Source organism: Podarcis gaigeae (assembly GCF_964106915.1).
Source record: "Podarcis gaigeae genome assembly, chromosome: 15".
In the NCBI taxonomy this organism is placed as follows: domain Eukaryota; kingdom Metazoa; phylum Chordata; class Lepidosauria; order Squamata; family Lacertidae; genus Podarcis; species Podarcis gaigeae.
Genome location: NC_139692.1, coordinates 34,467,696 through 34,495,465, shown reverse-complemented (window position 1 = coordinate 34,495,465; position 27,770 = coordinate 34,467,696). Strand labels below are relative to the sequence as shown.

Sequence of the window (27,770 nt, the reverse complement as noted above, 5' to 3'; positions counted from 1 at the left end):
TATATGCCGATGATTTCCTTTCTGTTGCAAGAGTTTCCTACCCAGAACTGCCTGTGCAAGATGACGGGAAACGCAGGTTTCACATGCACTTATTTATTTATCAAACATTTGTGTACTTAAACATATACATAGATATACTTGGGCATATTAACCAAAAACACAATTTACAAAACAGCCTGTACTATATGTCAGATAATGGGTGACAAGCATTACTGTAATATCATTTTTCCTTCCTTCTCCTGCTATCACAAAATTGATTGATGGAATACTTCTCGTCTAGTAGCTAGCAAAAGCTAACGGCCAGCATTATTTATTTGTTAGGAGCATCCGTTACCCCACTGACCAGCCAACACTCAAGGCATCCACAGGCCTTCATGCCTCAATTGCTCTGTGTAGGCATTTAAACCTGCTGGAAGCAAACAAGTCACTAGTCCATAAGATTTAATGTTGGGGGGAAGAAGGAAAAGCACATCCTGAAGAATAAACAGAGTCCACCAGCATCAAACCCTGCACTGACGACAATCTTACAACAAATACGGGCATACGCATTGCTAAAAGTTCAGGCGCAGAGTTCTGGAAAGCAGAACTTCACAGGAGTCCAGTCTGGCCAGTGAGTCCCTCAGAGATGTTGCCATGGGCAGAAATAAGTTCCTTCCTCACTTGATTTTGCTTTTTGTGGTCTCTGAGCAGCGGGCCACAATCAAGTCTTTACTGGGTCTTGGAGGGATGGCGGGTTGAGCCTTGGACTGGTTATTCTCTGTCTCGTCTTTCTCCGCTATAAAATGAAAGAAGCACACAATAAATTGCTTTGTTTTCATCTCAAGAGGTGGTTGGAATGAATTGGTTCGATTTAACAAAGCTCACGGGATCGGTTCGAAAATCTCTGAACTGTAACTGAAAGCAGTTCTTACCATTTCAGGGTGAAATGAATGTGAATTATGTTTGTTTTGGGGTGAACTCAGAACGACTCCTTGTTCATCTTCAAGTCCACTCTCTTAAGAATTTTTTTTTTTTTACTCATTAGACTAGGGATGTGGAACCTGTGGCTCTCCAAATGTCTCTGAACTGCAATTCCCAGAAGCCCAAGCAAGCGTGGCCCAAAATTCCTCACACCTGCTTTAGACTCCTTGGGCCTTTAAGCTTTAAAGAGCATAACTGTTGTGTGTTTTAATGTTTTCTTAGTCTTGTTAAACATATTTTATACTTCAGCATAGCAGTTAGCAATGCTCTGAAGGCTTGGTTTTTGATTATGTTTGTTTGTTTGTTTGTTTGTTTGTTTGTTTGTTTGTTTGTTTGTTTTGCCAAGGCTCATTTGGATAAAAACTTGAATGGTGAACTGAACTAGTTTGCTTTGTGAAGATCAAGTGTAAACTGGAACGTAGTTGCTTTGGCACATTCTGAGATGGAGAGGGGACACAGCTGGGACTCAGTGGTCCACCCTTTCCAGAACTTACTCCCTCGGATGGGTCATTGCAATAATTTTGAGTCGGTACCAGAATTTGCCCATCATCCTCTCCCCTGCTCATCCCCTTTTCCTTTCGTATTGTCCCCATTAGGTTGTAAGATTGTGGAGAGAGGCCTTGTGCTGTTGTTTTCAATATGGCACCTTTTTATTTTTTAAAAAAAACCCACAAATAAATAAATAATCCACCTGTAAATTCCTGTCTCAGAGGTTGAGGTGGCTGAGAAGGACCCTACTTTGCAACATACGAGCATGAGAAGAACCTTCCTGATATATAGATGGTATTTGACCCCAGTCAAACTTGCAAAGATATACCACTTGTCTGATAATAAATGTTGGAAGTGTAAGGAAAACGAAGGAACATTCTTTCACCTCTGGTGGACTTGCCCTAGAGTGAAGGCTTTCTGGGAAATGATATATAATGAGTTGAAAAAGGTATTTAAGTATACCTTCCCTAAGAAACCAGAGGCCTTTCTTTTGGGTATTGTCGGCCAGAATGTGTTAAAGAAGGATCGAACATTTTTTATGTATGCAACAACAGCAGCACGGATACTTGTCGCTAGGCATTGGAAAACACAAGATCTATCCACACTGGAAGAGTGGCAGATGCAACTGATAGACTATATGGAACTGGCTGAGATGACCGGCAGAATCCGAGACCTGGGAGAGGAGACGGTGGAAGAAGATTGGAAGAAATTTAAGATTTATTTACAAAAATATTGTAAATTGTATGAATGTTAAGAAGGATGCTAGAGTATAAACAACTTGGCACCATTGAGTTTAAGGAAGTGAATTATGAAGATAAGACAAATTTAAGAAATGATAAAAATTTTGGAATATGTTGGTTATATCTAAACTTTTTAAGATTTGAATAAAATGATAGTCAAAATTAGAGATATAACATTGGAAAATTAGATATGAAGATTAGAAATAAGGGGATAAACTTGCTGAATAAAGTTATAACCAGGAACGCAGGAGCGGGAGATGCGAGGGAGTCCAAAGAAGTGAAAAGATCTATGTTAAGAGATGTGATATTGTACTGTTTTATTGGTATTGTGATTCAAACAAAAATTGTTAATAAAAATGTTGTTTTTTTTAAAAAAAGAGAAGAACCTTCCTGATCAAGCCAAAGGCCCATCTGCTTCAGCAACCTGTTCTCACAGCAGCCACAGCAACTTGCTACCTCCTTGCCACAGGGTGCCTTTGGAAAAGTTGCTTTCAAACGAAACCAAACGAGGCACTGTGGAGGCCCCACCAAGTACTTACTGATAGTGCTGCCTTTGTAGATGAGGTTGTTCTTCATCTTCCTCCGGCTCACTAAGTATTTCACGCTGTTTCGCCGATACGTCTCCTGGCTGATCTGCTTGCGGCCTTGATTGTGGATGCTCTTGACATTTCGGATGGTGGATCTGCCAAGTCAGAAGGAGAAAGAGCATGTCTTCCCTCATGTCATATGGGAAATCGCAATGACACTCTGAAATTCTATTACCAAAGTAATTGTTCTGGCCTCGTTTAGACCTTACACACACAGAGAGACACACTAAGGGACAGGTTATATGAAGCTCAAGCTAGAGAAGATATAGGTTTGCTACAACAAACTAAATTTCCCCAATGTATTGTCTTTTTCAGAAAGGATCATCAAAGGTCTAGCTATCTAGAAGAACTGACAGTGTTTCCCTTATACAAGAATTATGCTTTTCAACATGTAGGAAGTCAGACACAGACATTGTTTGTTTGTTTGTTTGTTTGTTTGTTTGTTTGGCTAGAGAATGTAATCTGCTGTGAAACATCCTTTATAGGATGGCCCAAGGGGAAGATTTATGAGAAGTTCTTTGTCTGCTTTAACCACCTACTCTTATCAAGAAATCATCTGTTTACTTTAAGAAGATGTTTACCCACATGTACCATATGGGACAGCGCTGCAGCTGCAAGGAAGCACCGGGCAGAATTAGCTAGTACAGTCACATCTGATAAATTTAAGAGTGTGCTCAGTTTTGCTTTAGTTTAAATTAGGTTTCATTCGACTGTGTCAAAAGCTTTATGATTATTTTAACTTCTTCCTTAATGTTTGTTTTTTTTAACCTAACTGTTCATATCAGTGCTTTTCTTCTAGAAAAAAAAGGAGCTGGTATTATGCACCCTTGAGTGCCCCCAGAATAATAATAATAAAAAAAAACACTGGTTCATGTATAGGAAATTGTCAAAGTATATTTTTAAGGTGTCAAAGCCAGTGGATCGTGTAATAAATTTGCTTAAGGTGATGCAATCAGCCTCTGTATGTGGAATGGGAAGTGTTTGCAATTGTCTGATTTGACTCATGCAGAAAAATGTCTTGCACCAGTCCTTTTAATTATTGTTCCCATGCCAAAAATTACTGAAAGCATCTTCTTCCACCAACACACACAGACACTACCTTCGAGGTGGGGCTCCTTTGTTCCTCAGCTGATTGTTCTCTGGGTTATTCAGCTCCCCAGATTTCTGCAGATACATCGACGGGTAATAGCCTGTAGTTTCGTCCTTCCTGAGATTTCAGAAACAACATCAATTTACCCACAAGAAAAAAAGAGGAAGGAGCGCTGTGGTTGGCAAGCGGACAGAGAGCCTTAATCCCAGGAGGGTGAAGGAGGACGTAACCCCAGTCTCCCACACCATGAGCAATGCTGCCCTCACTTTTGATAAACACACTTTTTTGATATCCACAGATATCCACAATATTTGAAAGAGGTTTTCCTGGCTGGAGCCTATGTGGGTAAAACAGCACACAAAAACACGTGTGCTCCACTTTCAAATATCACACCGGACACCCTGACATGGGAGCAAGAGGTGTGATCCTGTTTTGCCCTCCACCCAGTAAATGTACACTTTGAATGATGACCAATAAGGGACACAGTAAGCTGTATTAGACAGAGTCCTTCCTCCTTCACTCCGGTGCCCTCCAGGTCCTTTAGACCACAACTCCCATCAACCCTCGCCAGTGCAGCCTTGATTCCATCAGCTCCACCATGTGGCTGATGGGAGTTGTAGTCCCCAAACATCTGGAGGGCCCCAGGTTAGCGGAAGGGATTTATGAAAGGTCCAAACAAGTCCTTAGGGCAGAACGGTCCGCGTCCATTAGCCACAGTAGACAGAAATGGAGCCTCCACATTCAAAGGCAGGATACCTCCAATTTCCACACACTAGGTGATGTTTATTTCCACCAGCCCTTCTTTGGTTCCTCACCTGACAACCCACCATCCATCAAGCAGTTTATGGATAACTTCTATGGTTTCCCCTTCTTTCAGAGTGATCTCGTCTTCCTGGGCGGCTGTGTAGCCTTTCCGGACAACATGGAGTTCCCCTTAAAACAAAAGAGCAGAGAACCATCAAGAAGGACTCAGGAGTTTGCAAGGCAACAATAGATCCAATAATCATCTCATTGATATTCATCCTTCAGTTTGCACAGTTAAGCACACACAACGCGCTTTCCGATCTGAATTGCAATCCCCTTCATGATAGCCATGTGTGCTGCGGATCGCTATTGTTCCCATTTTACAGATAGGAAAACAGAGGCTGAAAGATGGCTATCTTTCAAATGCTGCCATATAACTTCAGGGTTAATCAGGACCTGGGCATCCACAGACCCAACAGAGAGGGTTTGTTTTACCTGCATAGTTGGGATCCTGTTCTTCAGACTCATCTGGACCATCCATGGGTTCAAGGTAGGCAGCGGGGACCCAACCCCGTTTGTTCGTCTGCTGACAGAACCACCAACCTAGAGCGAGACAAATAGTTACCTGTCCCCAAGGTTTACACATCAGAAGTGCAGCTGGTTATGTTTAATGCCTGCATGAGTCATCAACCTCTTTAGACCCATGGGCTTATTTTGATTTTTTGAGGAAGCAGTGTGGGTGCCACCTCTTCAGGTCTTCAAAAGAGCCTGCTGGATCAGACCAATGGCCCATCTAGTCCAGCAACTTCTGGAAACCTGGAAGCAGGATCTAAACACAAGAGCACACTGTTCTCTCCTGCAGTTTCCAGCAACACTGGAGCATTGCCATTGATGGACATTGCTGCCTCCTGTCTGATAATATTCCACAGATTAACTGTATGCTAAGAAGGACTTTGGCAAGGGACGCAGATGGCGCTGTGGGTTAAACCACAGAGCCTAGGACTTGCCGATCAGAAGGTCAGCAGTTCAAATCGCCGCGACGGGGTGAGCTCCCGTTGCTCGGTCCCTGCTCCTGCCAACCTAGCAGTTCGAAAGCACGTCAAAGTGCAAGTAGATAAATAGGTACCGCTCCAGCGGGAAGGTAAACGGTGTTTCCGTGCGCTGCTCTGGTTCGCCAGATGCGGCTTAGTCATGCTGGCCACACACCCGGAAGCTGTACGCCGGCTCCCTCGGCCAATAAAGCAAGATGAGCGCCGCAACCCCAGAGTCAGCCACAACTGGACCTAATGTTCAGGGGTCCCTTTACCCTTTACCTTTAAGAAGGACTTTGTTTTATCTGTTCTTGGCCTGCCAACAGACCACTTCTTTCATCTGCTCATCTGCCCCATCAAAGACGGAGAGAAAGAAAGTGGGCACACTTAGCTTTTCCAAAGGACCTGGGCCAAAGTCAAGAGGCGATAGAAATCATACGAGCCTTGGAAAGCACATAGAGCCAGAAGAGGAAGTGGGGGAAGGCACCGCTCTTCGAACTTCCTCTCTCAATTCTATGCACGTTTTGAGGGAGGAAAGGGAAACCACTGCCACCATCTCATGACCAAGGAGCCAGTAAGGGAATCAGAGGCTCTCCATGAAGGCACCAGGAGAAGACCTCAAGGGACGCCATGGCCCCAGAGATGCAACATCGGTAGCCTCCGCTTAGGGGGCAGACCTCCTGCTGCGGCCAAAGTAAAGACCCTCCAAGTGTCCCTATTTTCCTGGATTTACAGAAGTCACCCCAGTTTCTGTTTTGATCCTGGAATGTCTCGCTTTTCCTTAGGACATCTCATTGTCATCACAGAAATGTTGCAGGGTATGGAGTTATGTGACTCCCGAGTCATCTGAAGGCAGTTCTATATAGGGAAGCTCTTTTTAAAAAATGTTTGTTTTACTAGGCTTTTATATATGTTGGAAGACGCCCAGAGTGGCTGGGGCAACCCGGTTAGATGGGCGGGGGTATAAATAGCAAAATTATGATTTGGAATAGGACGTTCCCTACTTTCTCTGCCACCGCTGTAAAACCAGCCCCTCTCCCAAGAGATAAACACAATCTCTCTCTCCTTACCGCTTTCGCTTTTCTCCACAACGTCCACCAGGTCCCCCATCTTGACCCCCATCTCAGTGCTGGAGTTCTTCTCATAGTCGCCAATTGCCCGATACGTCTGTAGGATGATGGGTCCTGTGATATCTATTGGAGGAGGAAGAAGAAGAGTTTGGATTTGATATCCTGCTTTATCACTACCCGAAGGAGTCTCAAAGTGGCTAACATTCTCCTTTCCCTTCCTCTCCCACAACAACACTCTGTGAGGTGAGTGGGGCTGAGAGACTTCAAAGAAGTGTGACTAGCTCAATGTTGGACTTGATGACCCTTTGGGATCTCTTCCAACTCTAGGATCCTGCTTTTAACCACTACACCACACTGGCTCTCAGGAGGAGAAGCGGCTGTGATTAGGGGAACTCTCAAGGGCCCTGTCTGAGCCAGGATTTGCTGGAGCCGAGCCCCTCAGACCTGTCTGGGGTGTGAGGGACCAGCGCCACGTGCAAACTTAATACAGTACATTTTGTGCCATGCAGAGGATCTCCCTCCCCACTGAATAACGGTGAGCTAATTCTCCCCACACACATGGTTCTGGGATAAAGAGGGCACAGAGTTTGGGGTGGAAGGTGAAATCTGAGAAATAGACTTGAGAACTGCTTTCATAGAGTTCCCAGTGCCGCTTTTAGTTAAGAGAGAGCGCCGTGTTTTTAGTCCTTGTGGCAATTTATGAATCCAGAAAGCAGAGGAGGCAGCGAAGAAGAGAAGAAGAAGAGTTTGGCTTTGATATCCCGCTTTATCACTACCCTAAGGAGTCTCAAAGCAGCTAACAATCTCCTTTCCCTTCCTCCCCCATAACAAACACTCTGTGAGGAGAGTGGGGCTGAGAGACTTCAAAGAAGTATGACTAGCCCAAGGTTGGACTTAATGACCCTTTGGGATCTCTTCCAACTAGGATCCTATGAAAGCGCATGGCTACTCCCAAAGAATCCTGAGCACTGCAGTTTATGCTTCACAGAGCTATGATTCCTAACGCCCTTAACAAACTACCCAGCCAGATGTTTCTGAAGAAGCGGCACGTGGGACATGAGGGCAACCACAGCTCTCTTTAGACCTTAGTGCTGCTGAGGGCAAGGCAGACTGCAATCCTGGCAGTAACATACAACCACTGAAGGGAAAAAGGTAGGTAAGACGAGTGGGAAGGATTTCACCACTTCTGCTTTTTAATTACCTGCTGCAATCTTCTTGGAGTCTTTTGGTATCAAAAAGGTTTCTGGTTTCTTGACGCTAAGGGGAAAAGAATCCAAGGCAAACACTGTTGGAATTGTCAAGTCTTACATCATAGCCACAGACTCAAACTGGTGGCCTCAAGCAAGTCATGAACTCACAGCATGTTGGATAATCACACTGGCCTGATTTGCAGGGCTGTTGCAAGGATTACAAAGGTAACGTACTTTGGGTGTTTGAAACATGGAATATAAACATGAACAGCACTGACTCTTTTTTTGTGGAGCGAGCCACAACCATGCATTCTTGTCTTGCCATGCAGTGTCAAGTTAGATGTCTATGGAGGCTGGACCACCAACCTCAGCCTGCCTCTAGCCAACTTGCTTGCCTTATATCTCACAAGCAGGCCAAGGAGTAGCCCTGTCTGTCCACTTCCTCCTTCTTAGTCTCAGGGTCGCCCTTGTAGAACTCAGCAGAGAGGAGGCAGATGGGGACAAAACTAGAAGGAGTTGGCTCTACCTGTCATCAGCTCTGGCGCCCCCTTCTGGTCGGCTCCCCGTGTTCTGCCCTACCAGGCCCAAGCAGTGTTTCTCTAATAAGTGTAGTTGGACTACAACCCCCATCATCCCTGATCACCGTTCCTGCTAGTTACGGATGATGGGAGTTGTAGTCCAACAACAGCTAGGGACCCAAGTTTAAGAACCACGGCTGGGGAGCGGCTGCCACTGGGAAGGGGCTATACTGAGATACTGTAAATGGCACTTTTCAGAGTCATTTACCAGGAGCGGCAGTGAGAGGGGAAGTGGCAATGAGCCCTAGGGGAGGGTGACACTGGACTTCTTACAGCTGCCCAAAGTATCAGGTGCTGACACTGGGTTCAAGATAGACACGGGTCCCTTCCTCCCTATGGACCCTTCCCGCCAGTGTTAGCCCAATAGGTGCCTCCCCGAATCCTGACAATACTCACTGGCTTGCTATAGGTGGGTTCAGGTCATCCGGTCTGACTTTGAAGAAGGTCAAGACGTGTCCACACCGGGAGATCTTGCGGGGCAGGTTGATGAGGGCCATGGTGTACTCGGAGAGCGTGTCTTGCCGATTTTGGGTGATTCGCTGGCTGTCAAACCACCTTGGCGCTAGATAGATGGGTAGGAAGGAACAAAGGAGTCTGCATTTCATCATGCCAGAGGACTACCCCATCCCATCTGGTCAATGGCTATTCCAGTCAATTCAGCTTGCATTTCAGGTGACACTACCTAACAGGCAAAGCTACCTTTCTGAAGCTGCACCTCTCCAAATTTTCCAGTGCAGTTCTCCAGCCCAGTAAAGACGCACAAACATGCATAAGATTGGTGAGAATAACATACAAAAGTGTGTTACTTCGGGGGGGGGGGGAATTATTGACAAAGAAGGAGTATATTCTGGGCAAATTTGCATAGAAAAATGTGTATTTTGGGAGAAATTCACATTCAAATGCCAACTTCAAAATAAAATAATAATAATACACAGATGTGGTTGGGAAAATGAGAAATTGAAAGAAACTGAAACAGACATTGTATGCTTGTGTCTCAGTTTGTGACTTGGTTCAAGACTTGGCCATTTCTCATCATTATGTAAACAGGATCCAAAAGGGAACAGGAACATTTTTTTTTTAACCACATGTGGCTGCTTGGTCAATCAACTGCAATGGAACAGTTATTTCAGCGCCCGAAACCCACTGCATTTGCAAGACACCTGATTTGGACAAACCAAAGATCTAAATGTGTTCCTTGTTACTACATAGGAAGTGAGCGCTTGAGCAATGACACTGTTATGAGTTTGTGAGTGCCAGGCACCACTAAATTCCTGGGTCCAGTAGGCGTTAGACTATAATCAAGGCTTGGGGGGTGGTTAAACTGCTAATCCCTATACCCAAGCTTCCTGTATTCAGGTGATTGCCTGGGAGATGGGCCATTAGGAGAACAAAGGAATAGGCCATTAAGAAAGTAAATAGGAGAGTGGAGTCTGTGGTTGCATTGAGTGTGCAGGTGGGCTTTTGGCAGCGAGCATGCAGACGATTATTGGCCATGGCGATGCGTGCAATTTGCATTGGTGGGCAGGTTGTAGAGCGATTGGCAGCGGTGACTCCCCCCTCCCCCTGAAAAGAAGCTCAACAACTTTGGGAAATTTCCCCCCAATTTTTTTGCAGTCCAAAAAATTAGGGGTCGTCTTATACAAGGGGGGGCGTGTTATACACCGAAAAATATGGTAATATGATGAGGGGGGAGGTGTTCTTTTGAGCATGTGAAGTCTGCTTTCACGCTCCACCAAAGGAAAGCCCTGAATAGCTGGGAAGAAGGATCCTACATAAACACACACCTGCAAAGAATCCTGAGAAACTGAGTTTCTTAAAGGTACTGGAGATTGTAGCTCGGTGGCAAACAAACTACAGTTCCCATGATTCTTTGGGAGGTGGGAAATGTGATTTAAACATACGGTTTAAAAAGTAATTTAGGCCAGCAGTTTAAAATTTCAGACACGTTCGCCACGATGATAATTTAAAATATAGTGCTGATTGTAAATCAGGGCTGGCTTTATATCTCCAGACTCCGAGACCAGGGAGAAGAGTTGGTGGAAGAAGATTGGAGGAAATTTAAAATTTATTTACAGAAACATTGTAAAATTTTTGAATGTTGATGACATTGAAATGAACTGAAGGGGTTCTAGCAACAAGGTTAAAAATAAGATTGGATTGATAATAGATAAATTAATTGGATATTAATTTGCTGAATTAATTTTCAAAAGTGATACAAAAAAGGGAGATGTGAGGAAGTCAGGAAAATAAGTGAATCAAAGATGAGAAATTAAAAAGAGGGTTTTTTGTTTTTTCTTTTTAGTGTGTTTTGTTTTCTGCTTTTTTTCTTTTTCTATAAGTTAAATGTTTGTATTTTTTGTATTTTGTAATTTTATATTTTTGTGTATGTGTTTTTTCTTTTTTCTGCTTGTTGCTATTCCTAAAACTTAATAAAATATTATTATATAAAAAAAACAACTTAAAATATATATATATATAGATCTCCAGACTCAGGGCAATGCCAAGAACCTAGAACTGGCAGTTGTACTGGCTTACTTACCAGGCAAGTGAGGAATGATCCTGTTCTCAATACTAATGTCCCCAGATTCAATAGGAAACATCTCCTTTAAAGTTTTCTGGAGAAAGGAAAGAAAGCAAGAGCAGCCTTAGCATTCTAGATGAAAGTATAGACGGGAAAAAAAATCATCGGGTGCGTTTAGTCACTTCCGGTCAGTAATTTAATAAGGGGCTTCCATTCCCATCACTTTGGCAATTAACAATTGCTTCCCCTGCTTTTAAAAAGCAAATTGCAGACAGGGGAGCAGAAGTCTGGATTGGGACCCTGATGCAGGGCGGGGAGAGAGGAGTCCCTTAATCTTTCATCCTTTTCTTCAGGATCCTGACGCAGATTGTGGGGAGGGGTGTGTGTCCGCAATTTACTTTTTAAAAAGCAAATCCCCATTCAACAACGGCTGTATTGACACCATACATTTAAAGTGCTGTGATATCACTTCAAACAGTCCCCCCCACAAAATAATTTCGGGAGCTGCAGTTTGTTAAGGGTGCTGAGAGTTGTTAGGAGGCTCCCCCCCCCCAATTCTCCACACAGAACTACAATTCCCAAAGTCCCCTGAGAAGAGAGGTTGATTGTTAAACCCTCTGCAGCTCCCTGAGGGGAACAGGGGTCTCCCCGCAACTCTCAGCACCCTCAACAAACTATAGCTCCCAGAATTATTTGGGAGAAGCCATGACTGTTTTACATTGTGTCGCAATGCCTTAAATCTGTGGCCAAAGAGCCGGACATGACCAGGCAGTGGGACAGCCATGTGACAGGAACCAGCAACAAGAAGCAGGGACTGTCCTGTGAAGTGGTAACTGGTAGGGTGGAAGGCAGGAGGCTGGCAGTAGGTGGCGCCAGAGCAGATGACAGGCAAAGCCACCCCCTGATTGGTTGTAAGTAAGAGGTCTGGCAGGTAGAGGCTGGCTAGGAGCAGACTGAGTTTGGTGCCCCATTTGTCGCAGTGGGTCAGCCTCCATTGGTCTCATGGGGGCTGAATGGAGGGATATCTGGAATTACAAAGTCTGAGTGCCCCAGAGTGACCCAGCAGCTGCCCCTCCCCTGGGTTTCCACCTCAGCCTTCCCAAAACAAGAAAACAAAAGAGCCAGGCACAAGGTTGACGGCAAAGGCAGCAACAGACTTCCCCTTTGCGGCTTGCAAAAAAAGGGAAAGACTTGAAATGTTGAATTCTCATCATATGACTATCGCATGAAATAATATTTAAACCAGGCAGCTCAGAAATTCCAAACAGCTGCATTAAAAAGAGAACAATGCAGGAATCACCCTCTTTTGTTGACCACCTACTCGGCTGCCCTTCCTTCCAGCTTTAGTGAGATTTGTAAGGTTTGCCCACAATGCTTGTGAGTGCGTATTTTTTGATGGCTCTGGTTCCTCTTACCCTTGATCCCCACTACCTTCCACCTCACAGTCCCAATGGGCTGCTCAGAGAACTACTCAAAATGACATCCTATCTTCCTAAGAAAGAGGAGCAGCCACAGAAAGTTGCCCTAGGGTGGCATAAAGTAAAGGTAAAGGGACCGCAGACCATTAGGTCCAGTCGCGGACGACTCTAGGGTTGTGGTGCTCATCTCACTTTACTGGCCGAGGGAACCAGCTTCCGGGTCATGTGGCCAGCATGACTAAGCCGCTTCTAGCGAACCAGAGCAGTGCACGGAAATGCCGTTTACCTTCCCACTTATTTATCTTCTTGCACTTTGACGTGCTTTCGAACTGCTAGGTTGGCAGGCATACACAGAGTTAGAGAGGGTGCCGTTTGTCCTCATTGATATCTAACCCTTGAGCACAACATCACCAACACTTCGTTTGATCAAACTTACCTTTGTTGATAACTACAGGAGCCTGGCTAAAGGAACTTTAACGACTGAATCTTCCTTTTGGACACAATTTGAATGAGTTTTCTGTTTGTGGCTTCTGTAGTAGATCTTGTACATAGCTCTCTCAATCTTTGGATTATTAATGTAAGATTTAGAACGTAGAATGGTTTGGTAGCGTTTTGTGTGCCGCTTATGTGCTGCTTAATTTATACTGGTCTACTATGAGAATTGGCAGCATAGGTTCATTTCTTCAGTACTTGTATTTCCTAAGAAAGAGGAGCAACCACAGAAAGTTGCCCTAAATAGAAAAAAAAGGAGGCCACGGGTTTGCATGGCATTATATTATATGTATAGATGCAGATTCAGGAATGATTGCTATGATTTAACTCCTCAAAGGTGAGAAGGAGGCCTATCTGAAATAACAGCAATTATTTCTAAATCTGCAGGTGTCCATATAGATTAACCCATGCACATTTTATGTAAGTCCTCCTTTCAGTCTTCTTTGGCAATGTAATGAATGCACCATCTTAGCACAGAAAGACATCAAGATTAGCCAGAGACGCAACAGTTTACTTACATGGAATTCGTAAATCTCGGTGAACTTCCGATACACAACTTTCTCGGTGAGATCTTGCCACTTCACCAGAAACATGTAGACCTGACAAGGAGAACAGACCATTGTTCAGAATCAGTGACAGCTTTCAAATGGCCTCCCCCAGCCGACCCTATTCTTCATCCCAGGCTGTTCAGAGGGCGCCGAATTTAGATGTGCAGGGAGACTCCATTAATGATGAATGTTACACACATTATGTTCAAAAATAAAATGCATTAAAAATAGGTGTTATCTGCTTTGACGCTGGAATCCTAGAGCGCTTCTGGTCCTGCAGAAAAACTCATCAGAAACTGAAGCACAAAACAATGCCAGTTTTCCCAGTTCTAGAATAAGCAACTAATGTAGACATCCTGAAAACAATCCATAAATATTCACTAATGGAGTGATATCCGAATCTGGAAACGGACTTGTGGTTTTTCATTGTACGACTGGTGTTTGTTTTGTTTTTTCATGTCGTAAAAAGCAGGGTTGACTTATGGGTGTGTTACAATCTTGTGTTGGGGGGCAGCAGGCACAGAAGAATCAAACAGTTATAGAATCACTAAATTGTAGAGTTGGAAGGGACCTCAGGGGTCATCTAGTCCAACCCCCTGCAATGCAGAAATCTTTTTTTTAAAAAAAAAACACAATATGAAAGATTTCTTAATTTACAAAAATATGTGCATTGTCTTTTTTTCAAGTTGCGTTTTCAACAGATCAGTTACCCAGTGTGGGGCTTGAACTCATGACCCAGATATTAAGAGCCTCGCACTCTACCAACTGAGCTATCCATTATCTCCTCTTGCCATGCTGCCCATGGACTGGAAATCCCAGGGGATGAACCTGGGATTTTGGGTGCGCAAAGCATTTGCTGTGCTTTAGAACGGTGGCTGTTCCCTCGCAGCCTCCTCTAAGCCAGGGTATTCCCAAACAATGCACATGGGGTGGAATTTCCTGCCTTTGTTCACATGGTTCCCACCCCCCCACCCCCTTTCTACAGGGAAGCCACATGATATTGCACTCGAATCATAAGCCTGCTGGCTGTTGCTTCACCCCTGGGGCACTTCCAGACTGTTGCGGTCTGCGGGACTTTCAATCAAGTGCCGGCCAATTCCAATTGCACAATTAAAGTTGAGCTGTTGTGCAACAAACCTGCTTCCTCAAAAGATGACATTTGCAATGAACAAAGCGATGGGAAAGTGCAACACCATCTAATCTCCCTGCAAACAAATCCAGGTGCATGCTCAGTAAACAAGTCTTCTGGGAGCCCCCCTGTGCACCTTCCATCTTTTTTTCCCCTTTCAGGCTGAAGAAAATGCAGCTTTTTAAAGACACAGCAAGCAAACACCAGCGCTATCTTTTCAATGTGGATCACCTGGGCTCTGGCCTGCCTTTTCGCAAGAGGCCAAATTTGGCATGAGATTGACACCTGAGGCACCTGAAAACATGCCACCACTCACACATTTAATGTGGCCTTTCTGTATCCTGGGGACACAGAAACGGGGGCTTTTGAGGTGTCAGGTTCCCATCAGCCCCAGTCAGCATGGCCAGGAATGATGGGAGTCCAACTGGTTTCCTCATCCATCCCTAAGCTATGCAAGGCCCAGTGCCTCTTACCTAGCTCTTTCTCAGGCAGGAGAGGGGAAAGTATAATAATAATAATAATAATAATAATAATAATAATAATAATAATATATTTATACCCCGCCCATCTCGCTGGGTTTCCCCAGCCACTATGGGTGGCTTCCAACACAATATTGAAATACAGTAATGCCTCAAACATTAAAAGCTTTCCTAAACAGGGCTGCCTTCAGATGTCGTCTAAAAGTCTGGTTGTTGTTTTTCTCTTTGACATCTGGTGGGAGGGCATTCCACAGGGTGGGTGCCACTACCGAGAAGGCCCTCTGCCTGGTTCCCTGTAACTTGACTTCTCGCAATGAGGGAACCGCCAGAAGGCCCTCGGCGCTGGACCTCAGTGTCCAGGTAGAATGATGGGAGTGGAGACACTCCTTCAGATATACTGGGCCAAGGCCGTTTAGGGCTTTAAAGGTCAGCACCAACACTTTGAATTGTGCTCAGAAACGTATGACAACAGCAGAGAGGATTTCCTTGCATGCATTTGTGACTTCAGGACAGTGAGATTGCAAATTAAACCACAGTCATACCTTGCTTCTCAAACAGCTTAGTTACCAAACAAATTGGCTCCCGAACGCCGCAACGTGTTCCGTTTGCGAACGTTTTTTTCGGAAGCTGAACATCCAGCATGGCTTCCGCTTGAGTGCAGGAAGCTCCTGCAGCCAATCGGAAGCCAAGCTTTAGTTTTCAAATGGTTTCAGGAGTTGAACGGACTCCCGGAACGGATTAAGTTTGAGAACCAAGGTACCACTACATTTCCTTCCAAGCAGAGGCACCTGTTAATCAGATAAGGCAGCAGCTGTGTGGGATTTCTAATGGTTTAAATGAATTTTTATTGACTAAATTAGGGAGGGGGGAGCTAGAAGAGCCTAAGTGGCTCTTCTATTTAACCTAAGTGGAAAAGAGGGCCAATGACCTTGCTCTCTGAAATATACTTGGAGTCGAGAGTGGATTTCATGCTCTTTATTCAGCTCATAGTGGTGAGGAGGAATGGAAGTTCCCCCAGAATGTCTGCTTTATATACATTATTTACACAATGGGCCCCACGTGATTGGCTAATTCCGAGATTCACCTGTAGGCCAATCAGGTTACGGATTCACTTTCACCTGGAGCTGGATTGGGTGGCTCCTGTGGACCAATCAGACTGCTGCATTCTGAATCCTATTGTTCTAGGACCAATCAGACTGCTGCCTTTTGGATCCTATTCAACTCAGCACATAACACACTCTTTCTCTCTTCTTGGTTGCGGAAAACCCCACCTCTATGAATCTGCAGCAGTGTTGATCACCAAGCCCTTAAATGCTGAAGTTCCCTGGGCGGCCCAGAATGACTTATCTATCCTCTTCCTGCAGATCATCATGGTGCAATAGTGTTATAAAAAGAAGGAAGGCCCAGAAAATCCCTGCCAAGCCTTGAGTGGGTGGCTCAGGGTTTGCTGTTAACCGGCAAAGGGGAACAAAAGAAAGCAGGGTCCAGAATTGATAGCAAGCAAAAGTGGGAAGGTCAGGAAGTGATGTCCTAACCAGGCATAGACACACCCGTCCATTTCAGATCCTCTCAGTTTCTCATTCTTCCAACCTTAAGCTTGGTTCCTGCCATTTCTGCATAATATTGCAATTTTTTTTAAAAAAAAAATATATCTACACAAAAATGCGTGTGAGCATAATACGCTCATTTTTGTTGCCTAGAGTACACTTTTTTGCAAGGAGTTTGCTAACACCACACCTGATAGAATGCGTTTTGGTACATTAATTTCCACATGGCTTTGCACACAGTTTGCACTAATTTACGCATCTTTTGGACCAGTTCTTCAGTTGGTAGATGGGTGTTAGGAGCCTCAGAGAAGGGCAAACTTCCAAGGATTCTGGTGTATGAAGTGCAGATTTGACACACTAAGGATGAAATGAAAGTTGAAGCTATCCCTAGATCTAAGCAGGATCTCCCAGCCAGATGACCCTCCTCCACTCTCTGCCTTTTCAGATTAAAGAAAGGGCCAGCAGGAGAGGTATATAAAACGACGAACAGCATGGAGAAAGTGGACAGAAAAAACATAACACTGGAGACTTGCGGACATCCAATGAATTGAGGATTGACTTTATAGTTTTAACTGATGCCTTTATTATTATTATTGGATATTTGTAAACTGCATCAAAGTGCAAGTAGATAAATAGGTACCGCTCCGGCGGGAAGGTAAACGGCGTTTCCGTGTGCTGCTCTGGTTTGCCAGAAGCGGCTTAGTCATGCTGGCCACATGACCTGGAAGCTGTACGCTGGCTCCCTCGGCCAGTAGAGCGAGATGAGCGCCGCAACCCCAGAGTCGGTCACAACTGGACCTAATGGTCAGGGGTCCCTTTACCTTTAGAGAACTACTGTAGTTAAGAAGTATATAGATTGTTTAAGTTAATAAACAAAATACACAAATCCCAGCTGAGCGATGCTTGCTTGCCTCTGCCTTGCCTGGGCGGTTTTTGGGGTGGGCAGCACTGCAACTTTTCATTATTATTATTATTATTATTATTATTATTATTATTATTATTTTACCTGGACTTCAGCCTAAGGCCATAGGGTGGGTCATAACAATTGAAAACAGAGCACTGAAAACAAACTACTGTCCTAAGAATAGGGTGGTTCCTAAAACTATACATCGCAAGGGCCAAAAGCAGAACTAAAAAGATGCATCTTCCACATAACGAGGAGCAAAAATGAGATGAATAGAAAAGCTCTTTAGCTAAAAGGACGTCTCTCACAGGCAATTTTTCCCTTCCCCTTTGCTCAGGAGCCCCAGGTGGGCTGAATGAGGTACTTCCCAACAATCGTACATCCATCTGTGGCGCATCTGCAGTGTGGTGCAGTGGTTAGTGTGCCTGACTAGGAAGAGTTGAGAGAGACCAGGGTTCAAATCCCTACTCAGCCATTATTATTATTATTATTATTATTATTATTATTATTATTATTATACAGTGGTACCTCGGGTTACAGATGCTTCATGTTACAGACACTTCAGATTACAGACTCCGCTAACCCAGAAATAGTACCTTGGGTTAAGAACATTACCTCAGGATGAGAACAGAAATTGTGTGGCGGCGGCAGCGGGAGACCCCATTAGCTAAAGTGGTACCTCAGGTTAAGAACAGTTTCAGGTTAAGAACGGACCTCCAGAATGAATTAAGTTCTTAACCAGAGGTACCGCTGTAGTGCCCTTCCTCAAAAGATCTCAGGGCGTTTCACAAATATATATATATGACAAAAGCACTAATAATAATAATAATAATAATAATAATAATAATAATAATAATAATAAAATTTATTATTTATACCCCACCCATTTGGCTGGGTTTCCCCAGCCACTCTGGGCGGCTTCCAACAAAAGATTAAAAGTACATTAAAACACCAGTCATTAAAAACTTCCCTAAACAATTAGTTAAAACAGAAACAGCAAAACAATACCACCATCCCACACACAATGCCATGAAGCTCCCTGTGTGGCCACGAGCCAGCCACTCACTCTCAGCCTAACCTACCTCATAGGGTTGTTGTGAGGAGAAAACGAGGAGGAAGAGAACCATAGGCGCCACTTTGAGGAGGAAAGGTAAGTTAATAATAAGGTAACAACAACAAATAGACTTACATAGTGCTGGCTTGGGAAAAACCTCTTCTCGTAGCCCAGCAGTTCAATATGTCGGATATAGGTATCTCCCATGGTCGCTGCTAAATCCCTGCAGCCCTGATGCTTGTTGGCTGTGGCTGAGATAGTGCCCCCTCGCTGTCAAATGACTCGGCTAGTGGGCTGCAGCTTTTATCCTCGTTAAAAAGGAGAAGTCTCATTTCCCCACATTGCACATTGTGGATTTTTTTTTGGGTGTGTGTGTGTGCTGGGTTTCTGTTTTCTGCACCTGGTGTGTGTCTCCAGAGCACGGCAAACACGACACAAGAAGCTGCCTGGCATGTGTTATGTCTGTGCTGTGGGCTCCTAGCTCCTGAAGACATGTGCTAGAGGCAGCATCAAAGTTCGCTGGCAAGGAATGATCCGGGTTCCTGAGGCTCCCTGGGCTGCCAAGCTGATATTGCTCTGCCTAATCTGACTCACAGGATTGCTGCAAGGACAGAATTGCAGGATGGGGGCAAAGAAAGAGGAAGTGGATCACCGGAAACAAGGAGAAAAAGAAAGTTTACATTTGCATAACAGGTGCATGTGGTAATTTTCAAGTATACGTGCAAGACGGGAATATAAAGGCATCTCACCACCATGGTGGGGGAATGCCAGCCAGGTTACCTGCTTCATCTGCTGCCCAAGTGTCATTATTAACAATTATCGTTATTATTATTTCTTCTTTTCTTCTTCTTTTGATATTAATAGTCTATTGAAAAGTTTACAATTATAAAGAAAGTAATGCAAAGAAAAAACACAAAAATGTGTAGTGATATATATATATATATATATATATTTATAGGAACTCAAACATTGAGATCCCGCTCTGTTCCAGTAACAAGAAGCCGAAAGCACCAGCCTGAAGATGACGAGTGAGACCTCGTCGAAACGTCGCCTAGACACCCCAACTTTTACACGGGAAGACACCCGAGGACACCAAAACCTGCATTCCTGTACCCGTGAAAATCTACGAAAGCAAATATATATATATATATATATATATATATGAGAGAGAATAGATACTGTAAAGGTAAAGGGTAAAGGACCCCTGGACAGTTAAGTCCAGTCAAAGGCAACTATGTGGTTGTGGCTCTAATCTCACTTTCAGGCCGAGGGAGCTGGCATTTGTCCACAGACAGCTTTCAGGGTCATGTGGCCAGCGTGACTAAACCATTTCTGACACAATGGAACACCGTGATGGAAACCAGAGCGCACAGAAACGCTGTTTGCCTTCCTGCCACAGGGGTACCTATTTATCTACTTGCACTGGAGTGCTTTCAAACTGCTAGGTTGGCAGGAGCTGAGACAGAGCAACGGGAGCTCACTCCATTGCAAGGATTCGAACCACCGACCTTCTGATTGGCAAGCCCAAGAGGCTCAATGGTTTAGACCACAGCGCCATCCATGTCCCTTGAATATAAACAAAAACACCCTAACCCATGCTTTCTTTTAAAAAATTTAATACAGTGGACGCTCAGGTTGCGAATGTGATCCATGCGGGAGGCACGTTCGCAACCCGCAACGCTGCATCTGCGCATGCATGGGTTGCGATTCAGCGCTTCTGTGCGTGCGCAAAGTGTGATTTAGTGCCGAAACCCAGAAGTAACCCATTACGGTACTTCCAGGTTCAGCGCAGTGCGCAACCTGAAAACGCACAACCTGAAGCGTCTGTAATCCAAGGTATGACTGTATTATTATCCTAATACATATGTGAACATTATTAGGTACCACTCCAGCGGGAAGGTAAACGGCGTTTCCGTGCGCTGCTCTGGTTCACCAGAAGCGGCTTAGTCATGCTGGCCACATGACCCGGAAGCTGTACGCCGGCTCCCTCGGCCTGTAAAGCGAGATGAGCACCGCAACCCCAGAGTCGTCCACGACTGGACCTAATGGTCAGGGGTCCCTTTACCTTTAGTATAACGTGCCAGTTGTTGGTGGGCAGCTTCAATGCTCCTCCTGCTCTTCCTTCTTGTGTTTCTTTTAAAAAGTATTTAAACCAGACAAATAGAGGACAATGGGGGCCAGGGCCAGAAGGGACTGCCACTGTCAGTCCATACTTAACCAGAGGATTGTCTGACCCGGAGGTGCCACCTTGAATAACATATTGGGGGGATCCAGGCAAGCCCCACCCCCGATCGCATGACACTATGCAGGCACACCATTTGGATAGCAATGCTCATCTACTTTGGGGGGCCCTGACTCCCTTAGATATTTTAGGGGGGCCCTGAAGCTCCCTCGGCCCCTTGAAGTCAGTTATAGAGGTGGGTAAATCTTGCAATATTCACCTACTTTACAGGTGGAGTTTAGTTTGATGTATATAATCAGAGCAAAAGCTGAAAGGAACAGGTATCACATACATTTCTTACTGGGTTAATCTGACCATGGCAAGGGAGTGCGTTGCCCTTCCTGTATCTTCAGTCCACTCATTTCACTGGGGACAAATATCTCATCAAGAGTGTGACCTGCCAAGTGAGCTGGACCACTGACCATCTGAGAGAGACCCATGGTTGACCTGGAGATTATGAAGCTGATCTTGCTCTTTTCACTTCTCCTACTCCCCCCCCCCAAAAAAAAACTCCTGTACTGGTTAGCAAACTAAGCTGAACTACCGGACATCCCATCACCCCTTCCATCTTGTTGGCCATGATGCTGTCAACAGCTGGCTTTTCAAGATAAGACAAAAGAAGAAGTAGGTTGTTCTATGCTTACGGTAAAGCCAGTAGTAACTGGAATCATAGGAAGCATTAATGTATGAAGTTAAATTGTGTAAGATGTTTGAGCACACCATAAAAACATGCGAGATTTGAGGTTTGATTCCTCTGCATCTCCTTCCTGCAATCTGAACAAATCTTTTCCTTATCTATCTACCCTGGTGTAATTATTGGCTCAGGTCACCCCAGCATTAGACCTTTGATTTTGAAAAACTGGCTTGTGTAAGATGACACCTGGGCTGTTGGATCAGCACAGACATTTAAAAGGAATACCGTATCAGAGCACAATGATGCTTGCAGAACAATGCTCAGAGCAGAAGCTGATGTTTCCAAGCGGTTGCTGCTTGGATGTGTTTGTTTGCTCCTAGCTAAAATGTTGGTGATGTGGGAGAAGTCAGTTATAAAGACAGGTAAATCTTGCAATATTCACCTACTTGGTGAATTGAAGTTTATGTATTTTGAATTGGCCCAGTTTATATTTTGCTTGTGACTAATAATACTTACCGGTGGAGTTTAGTTTGATGCATATATTCAGAGCAAAAGCTGAAAGGAACAGATATCACATACATTTCTTACTGGGCTAAAGGTATATATCTGTTATATAGTCGAGTTTGTTAAGCAGTCAGCTTTATTGCTAGTTTATCCAGCAATTAGATTTACGCACTGGATTTATTTTCCATTCATATATTCACAATGATACTTAGTTGTCTGGCATTTAAAGCATTAGTACTTCAAACTGATGGGAAATGATGTTTTCTGACTTTCATGGAAGTCATGCACAACAAGCACGCATCATCTCTTTTTTCCTTTTCTTTTCAGTTCCTTTTTCTTACCTAGTGTTGCTTGTATGTGCATGTTCCTGATGAAGCATTTAATAAATAAAAACAGATTTAAAAATAAATACAATGATTTTTAAAAAGCATTTTGTAGCTGTTCTCATTGTTCTTTCCAGGGGGTACTCAAGGGCACCTTTGTTGTTAAAAGTGCCTGTAAACTTACTGTAACAACTTCATGGTAATTGTACCGATGCGGTAATAAAGAACTTCTAGGAAAAAAGCACTGGCCTGTCTTAGCCCTTCAGAACCTGTGGGTTGCATGTTGCTGAACATGGAAACGGTGCGGTAATAAATAACCTCATTTGTGCAAGAGAAGGGGAAAGGAAGTTCTTCTCTTCCCAGCCCAGGGGGATCTGTTGCCCCACCAAGATACAAGAGAGCCATTGCATCACAGAAGGGAAACCATGATTAAGGAATCCTGTGGTCACTCTGGAACATGACCTGAAGCACATAGACTCAAGAGGAGTCCAATTGAATATTGTGGAACTTACTTCCAAAGAAGCACACTCAGGACTGAGGTCTCTCTGAACATGTGTCACACAGGTTGATCTAAGGCAGTTGTGAACTTGGAAATTTCTCTGTACTCATTTGGCCATCATACAGCAGCTTCTGGTGGAAAACATGCCAAGGCATTGCGTTAAAAGGCATGTTGCATTAGCTGCAATCTTCCAACCCTACAATTCTACTATTATTTGATTAATTAACTAATATTGTTATCTGAGCTTATTGGTCACCCTTTTTATTATTAAATAAAATGTAACTTATAATACAAATCTAAAACCAATGCAAAGTTAAAACAAAGTAAGAGCTGAAAGCATTAAAGGTAAAGGTAAAGGTACCCCTGACCATTAGGTCCAGTCGTGGCCGACTCTGGGATTGCGGTGCTCATCTCACTTTACTGGCCGAGGGAGCCGGTGTGCAGCTTCCGGGTCATGTGGCCAGCATGACTAAGCCGCTTCTGGCGAACCAGAGCAGCACATGGAAACACCGTTTACCTTCCCACCGGAGCAGTACCTATTTATCTACTTGCACTTTGATGTGCTTTCGAACTGCTAGGTTGGCAGGAGCAGGGACTGAGCAACGGGAGCTCACCCCGTCGCGGGGATTGGAACCGCCGACCTTCTGAGCGGCAAGTCCTAGGCTCTGTGGTTTAACCCACAGCGCCACCCGCGTCCCTTCCAAGAGCCACGTCCCTTCCAAGAGCATGCCTCCCTGGAGAGCATTCTGTAAGCGGGGAGCCACCATCGAAAAGGTCCTGTCTTGTGTTGCCACCTTCTGGGTCGCCCTCAGAGAGGACCTCAGAGAGGAGAACCTCTCTGAAGTTCTCCTCTCTGAGGAGGAGAGGAGGACCTCAGATGATGAATGAGGGTCTGGATTAGCTCATGTGGCGATAGGGATAGTCCTTGAGGTATTAGGGTCCTGAGCAACATAAGGCTTTATAGATCAAAACCGGCACTGAATTAGGCCCAGAAATTAACTGGTAACCAGTGCAGTTGGACCAGGATTGGTGTAAAATGCTCTTACACCAGTCAGCAATCTGTCTGATCATATGTCCAAATGAGCTGGTTTGAGAGAAAATGCATGTAACAGTCATATTTCCCAAGGAACGACAGGATGGATGCGACTTGTGTCTTCTCAGTAGTGGCACCCACCCTGTGGAACACCCTCCCATCAGATGTCAAGGAAATAAACAACTACCTGACTTTTAGAAGACATTTGAAGGCTGCCCTGTTTAGGGAAGTTTTTAATGTTTTATCGCTTTATTATTATTATTCTGTTGGGAGCAGCCCAGAGTGGCTGGGGAAACCCAGCCAGATGGGTGGGGTATAAATAATAAATAATAAATAATAATAATAATAATAATAATAATAATAATAATAATAATAATAACTAATGCCACATGTCCATGGCTTCAAACACCAGCAATGGAAGCACACTGGAGTGAGAGGAAATGGTAATCTGTACACAGGTTAAGCCTCTCAACACCAGCTGGACTTAAAAACTGAGTGAAACCCAGTCTTGGAGAAGGAAAAGCTTCTCCACCCCGCATAGAACTTTTTGGTTGAAAAACCCATCCAGGAAGGTGTACCAAGCCTCGCCAAAGATTTGGCTGTGCTTGATGGGAAATCCAAAATATTTTTAGCACATCTCTTCTCTTTTCTTATTATTTCTCAGCCTGGGCACGAGAAATGAAAGCAGCTGGTTCTCATTCAGGAAGCACACGTTTGCCGGATATTCTGCAAGGGGAAACAATGCAAGCTTTTTGTGTTTTGATACACCTGCCGGGAACTTCCGAGTTTATCTAGACTGGGAAGTCTGTAGATAGGGGAGCGAGAGAAAGCAGGCGCGGGGATGGTTTAAGTTTCGGAGTGGGAAGACGGGAGAATTAAGTAGGCAGGAGCTGGCGAATGAGCCACAGGAAGACTCGTGAAGCAGTTCTGCTCAGTTTTCCAAAGGAGAAAAGGCAAGCCTGCAGGATCAGGCCCAGGTTCCATCTAGTCCAGCGTTCTGCTCTCATAGTGGTCCTTCAGATAGATGTCTGTGGGGAGCCTGCAACCAGGATCTGAGCAAGACAGTCCTCACCCCTCCAGCTGTCTCCAGTAAGTGGCTTTCAGAGGCAAACTCCCTCTGACAATGGAGATGGAGCGTAGCCACCAGAGTTATTACCTACTGCTGCATTACCTACTGCAGGGATGCGGGTGGCGCTGTGGGTAAAACCTCAGCGCCTAGGATTTGCCGATTGCATGGTCGGCGGTTCGAATCCCCGCGGCGGGGTGAGCTCCCGTCGTTCGGTCCCAGCTCCTGCCCACCTAGCAGTTCGAAAGCACCCCTAAGTGCAAGTAGATAAATAGGTAGCGCTTTATAGCGGGAAGGTAAACGGCGTTTCCGTGTGCTGCTCTGGTGCCGGTTCGCCAGAGCAGCTTAGTCACGCTGGCCACGTGACCCGGAAGTGTCTGCGGACAGCGCTGGCTCCCGGCCTCTAGAGTGAGATGAGTGCACAACCCTAGAGTCTGTCAAGACTGGGCCGTACGGGCAGGGGTACCTTTACCTTTACGATTTGATCTCCTCCTCTTTTAAAGCCACCCAGGGGGAGTGTCTCTCTCAGCCACTTATGGGAGCTGCACAGGGCAGGTACTGAAAGGAGGCATGTAAAGATTGGAAAATCAAATAACTAGGATGGGGTCTGGGGGAAGGAGAATCCAATCTCCTCCTCACCAGTGGGAATTTCTAAAACCTTCTCTCTTCCAAGTGCAAATGACTACAGTACAGGTATTGTAGGGACTTTTGTCTTTGTCAAGAATGTGGAAGTTGGGTAAGAATGGGTCTTTTTAGATTCAGTAGCTTTTGCGAAGAACAGCTTCTGAAGGGGAAACAACTCTTTAATAGAGTTTTAAGCATAATCATTTCCCGTGAAGGAAATATTGAGGTATCAAGAAATATAAGCTATTAATGATACAGCATTTCTGATAAACTTGAGTGTGCTCAGACTGTTATTAGGTATCATAAATATATAGCTTTGCATGAAGTCTATACTACCAGATAATCAAATAATTATATCCGTGTTACCAAATATTCCCAAGTAATAAGTATGGGTCTATTAAGTCTTGTGTTGTGCTATTCCAGTACAAAACCAGCAGATCCCATTTTTCAATCAACTTGAGGCTGTATACACACAACACATTTCAAGCACACAACTCCTGGGAGTTCTGTGAGGGATGAACTACAGTTCCTAGGACCTTAGTGAAGGCAGGGGAAAGCCTCCTGTTTTGAGTGTGCTTTAAATAAATGATGGATATGAAGACTTGCCTTTGTTTGCCTTCTCTCACCCGGATCTAACTGGTCAATTTTACCATATAAGCCTTGGCTGTCCACCTTGAGACTCATGAGCATACAGTGGTACCTCAGGTTAAGTACTTAATTCATTCCAGAGGTCCGTTCTTAACCTGAAGCACCACTTTAGCTAATGGGGCCTCCTGCTGCCGCCACGCTGCCGGAACACGATTTCTGTTCTCATCCTGAAGCAAAGTTCTTAACCTGAAGCACTATTTCTGGGTTAGCGGAGTCTGTAACCTGAAGCATATGTAACCTGAGGTACCACTGTATTTGCAAACTACACACACACCCCACACACAAGCAAACACACACTGCAACCTTTTCTTCTTCTTTCTAGTCTCTTATCAGGGGGTGGTACCAACAATTTAGGAACCTTCGCCACTGTAACTAAGCCCAGTTTTACTATCAGTGCAACTTTTTCTGAATGCTATGTGGGAAAGCACCTAGAATTGTTAGATGGAAGCTACCCCCAAGGATCATCTAGTCCAACCCCCTGCAATGCAGGAATCACAACTAAAGAATCCCTTACAGATGACCATTCAAATCTGCTTAAAAACCTCCAATGAAGAGGAGTCCACCACCTTCCAAGGGAGTCTGTTCCACTGTAAAACAGTTCTTACCGTAAGAGTTCAGGTGCCTGAGCAAACAAGAATGTTGTATAATTTTTCCAGAATGTTAACAATGAGAGGGGAACTCTACAAATGTTCTCCGAAGTCTCAGTCCTCTTAAATTCCATTTTCCTTTTCATCCTTCTTTGGTCCGTATTTATTCACCACTGCATCCATCTCAGCTCTAATCTCTTTCAATGCTCATCCAATAATTGCTGTAAGATGTCAACAGTAAATGGAACGCCTAGCAACGTATGCCACACTGAATGTTCTTTGTCTTATTAACGGTTCAGTCTCCACCATAAGATCTTCATAGTCTCCACCTTAAGAACTTTAACCTCCCGTCGTCACCTTAAAATCTTCACAGCATTCTTCCTTATCTAATCACTTTCATTTCCCATGGAAGGAAATGTGACATAGAAATACTACTTTCAGTTTGAAGTCAACAATTCCGTGAAGAAAACAGAATGAATGAATGAATGAATGATAAACTAACAATCAGCCTTGGTAGTTTAAAGCTTTCTTGGTTGCAACAATTAAAACATGTTTTCTGTTCTGCCTTCAGTCTTTTAATGATTGACTCTTTTTAAAGCCAGTTCATATTGACAATACTGAGTTAGATGGGCCAATGGTCTGACTTGGTATAAAGTAGTTTCCTATGTCTTCTTGGGGACTGTGCCATTTTTGAACATGTTGCAGAAAGACTCATGGCTTATCAGTAGTCTATAGCAGTTTAAGAAGCAGGAGCAGGCTGCATTAAGGTATAACTCCCCAAGTCCAACAGTGGAGGTGTAACTAAGTGTTAAGCAATCAACAAGTATGCACTTTTGCTTAAATGCCGAAGTTCTGCCTAGCCAAGGATTCTTAGAAAGGAAACAGTTTGCCGCTGCTTTGTGGTTAACTCAGTGGTCCACCCTGCTTTATTTTCCATCCATCTCTGCCTTAAGACCTCAACAGCTTCACAGCTGAACCTTGGTATGCAGAAATAATCTAAACACAAGCACTCGTTGCTTCGAAATTAATGCTATGCTTCCCACTACCCTCTCTAAAGACT

General features: G+C 44.4%; 1 protein-coding gene across 1 annotated transcript; it reads right to left on the bottom strand.

Moving 5' to 3' along the window:
• Positions 1-77: 77 nt before the first annotated feature.
• NCF1 (neutrophil cytosolic factor 1) lies at positions 78-18,879 on the bottom strand. The gene is made up of 11 exons (XM_083714724.1): positions 18,707-18,879; positions 13,429-13,509; positions 11,019-11,094; positions 8,876-9,041; positions 7,913-7,968; positions 6,712-6,834; positions 5,106-5,213; positions 4,682-4,799; positions 3,876-3,983; positions 2,729-2,871; positions 78-775 (listed from the first exon to the last, which is right to left on the bottom strand). The coding sequence occupies exons 1-11, from the start codon at positions 18,776-18,778 to the stop codon at positions 657-659; spliced, it is 1,170 nt and encodes a 389-aa protein (XP_083570850.1). The 5' UTR covers positions 18,779-18,879; the 3' UTR covers positions 78-656.
• Positions 18,880-27,770: the final 8,891 nt, after the last annotated feature.

Bases quoted from the DNA above. Each gene is read 5' to 3' on its own strand.
- NCF1 (XM_083714724.1), bottom strand. From the start codon at position 18,778: ATGGGAGATACCTATATCCGACATATTGAACTGCTGGGCTACGAGAAG. The intron at 11,095-13,428 runs GTAAGTAAACTG...TCCTTTCTCCAG, and splicing joins CCGAGATTTACGAATTCCAT to AAAACTTTAAAGGAGATGTT. The intron at 2,872-3,875 runs GTAGTGTCTGTG...CTGACTTGGCAG, and splicing joins AAAGGAGCCCCACCTCGAAG to ATCCACCATCCGAAATGTCA.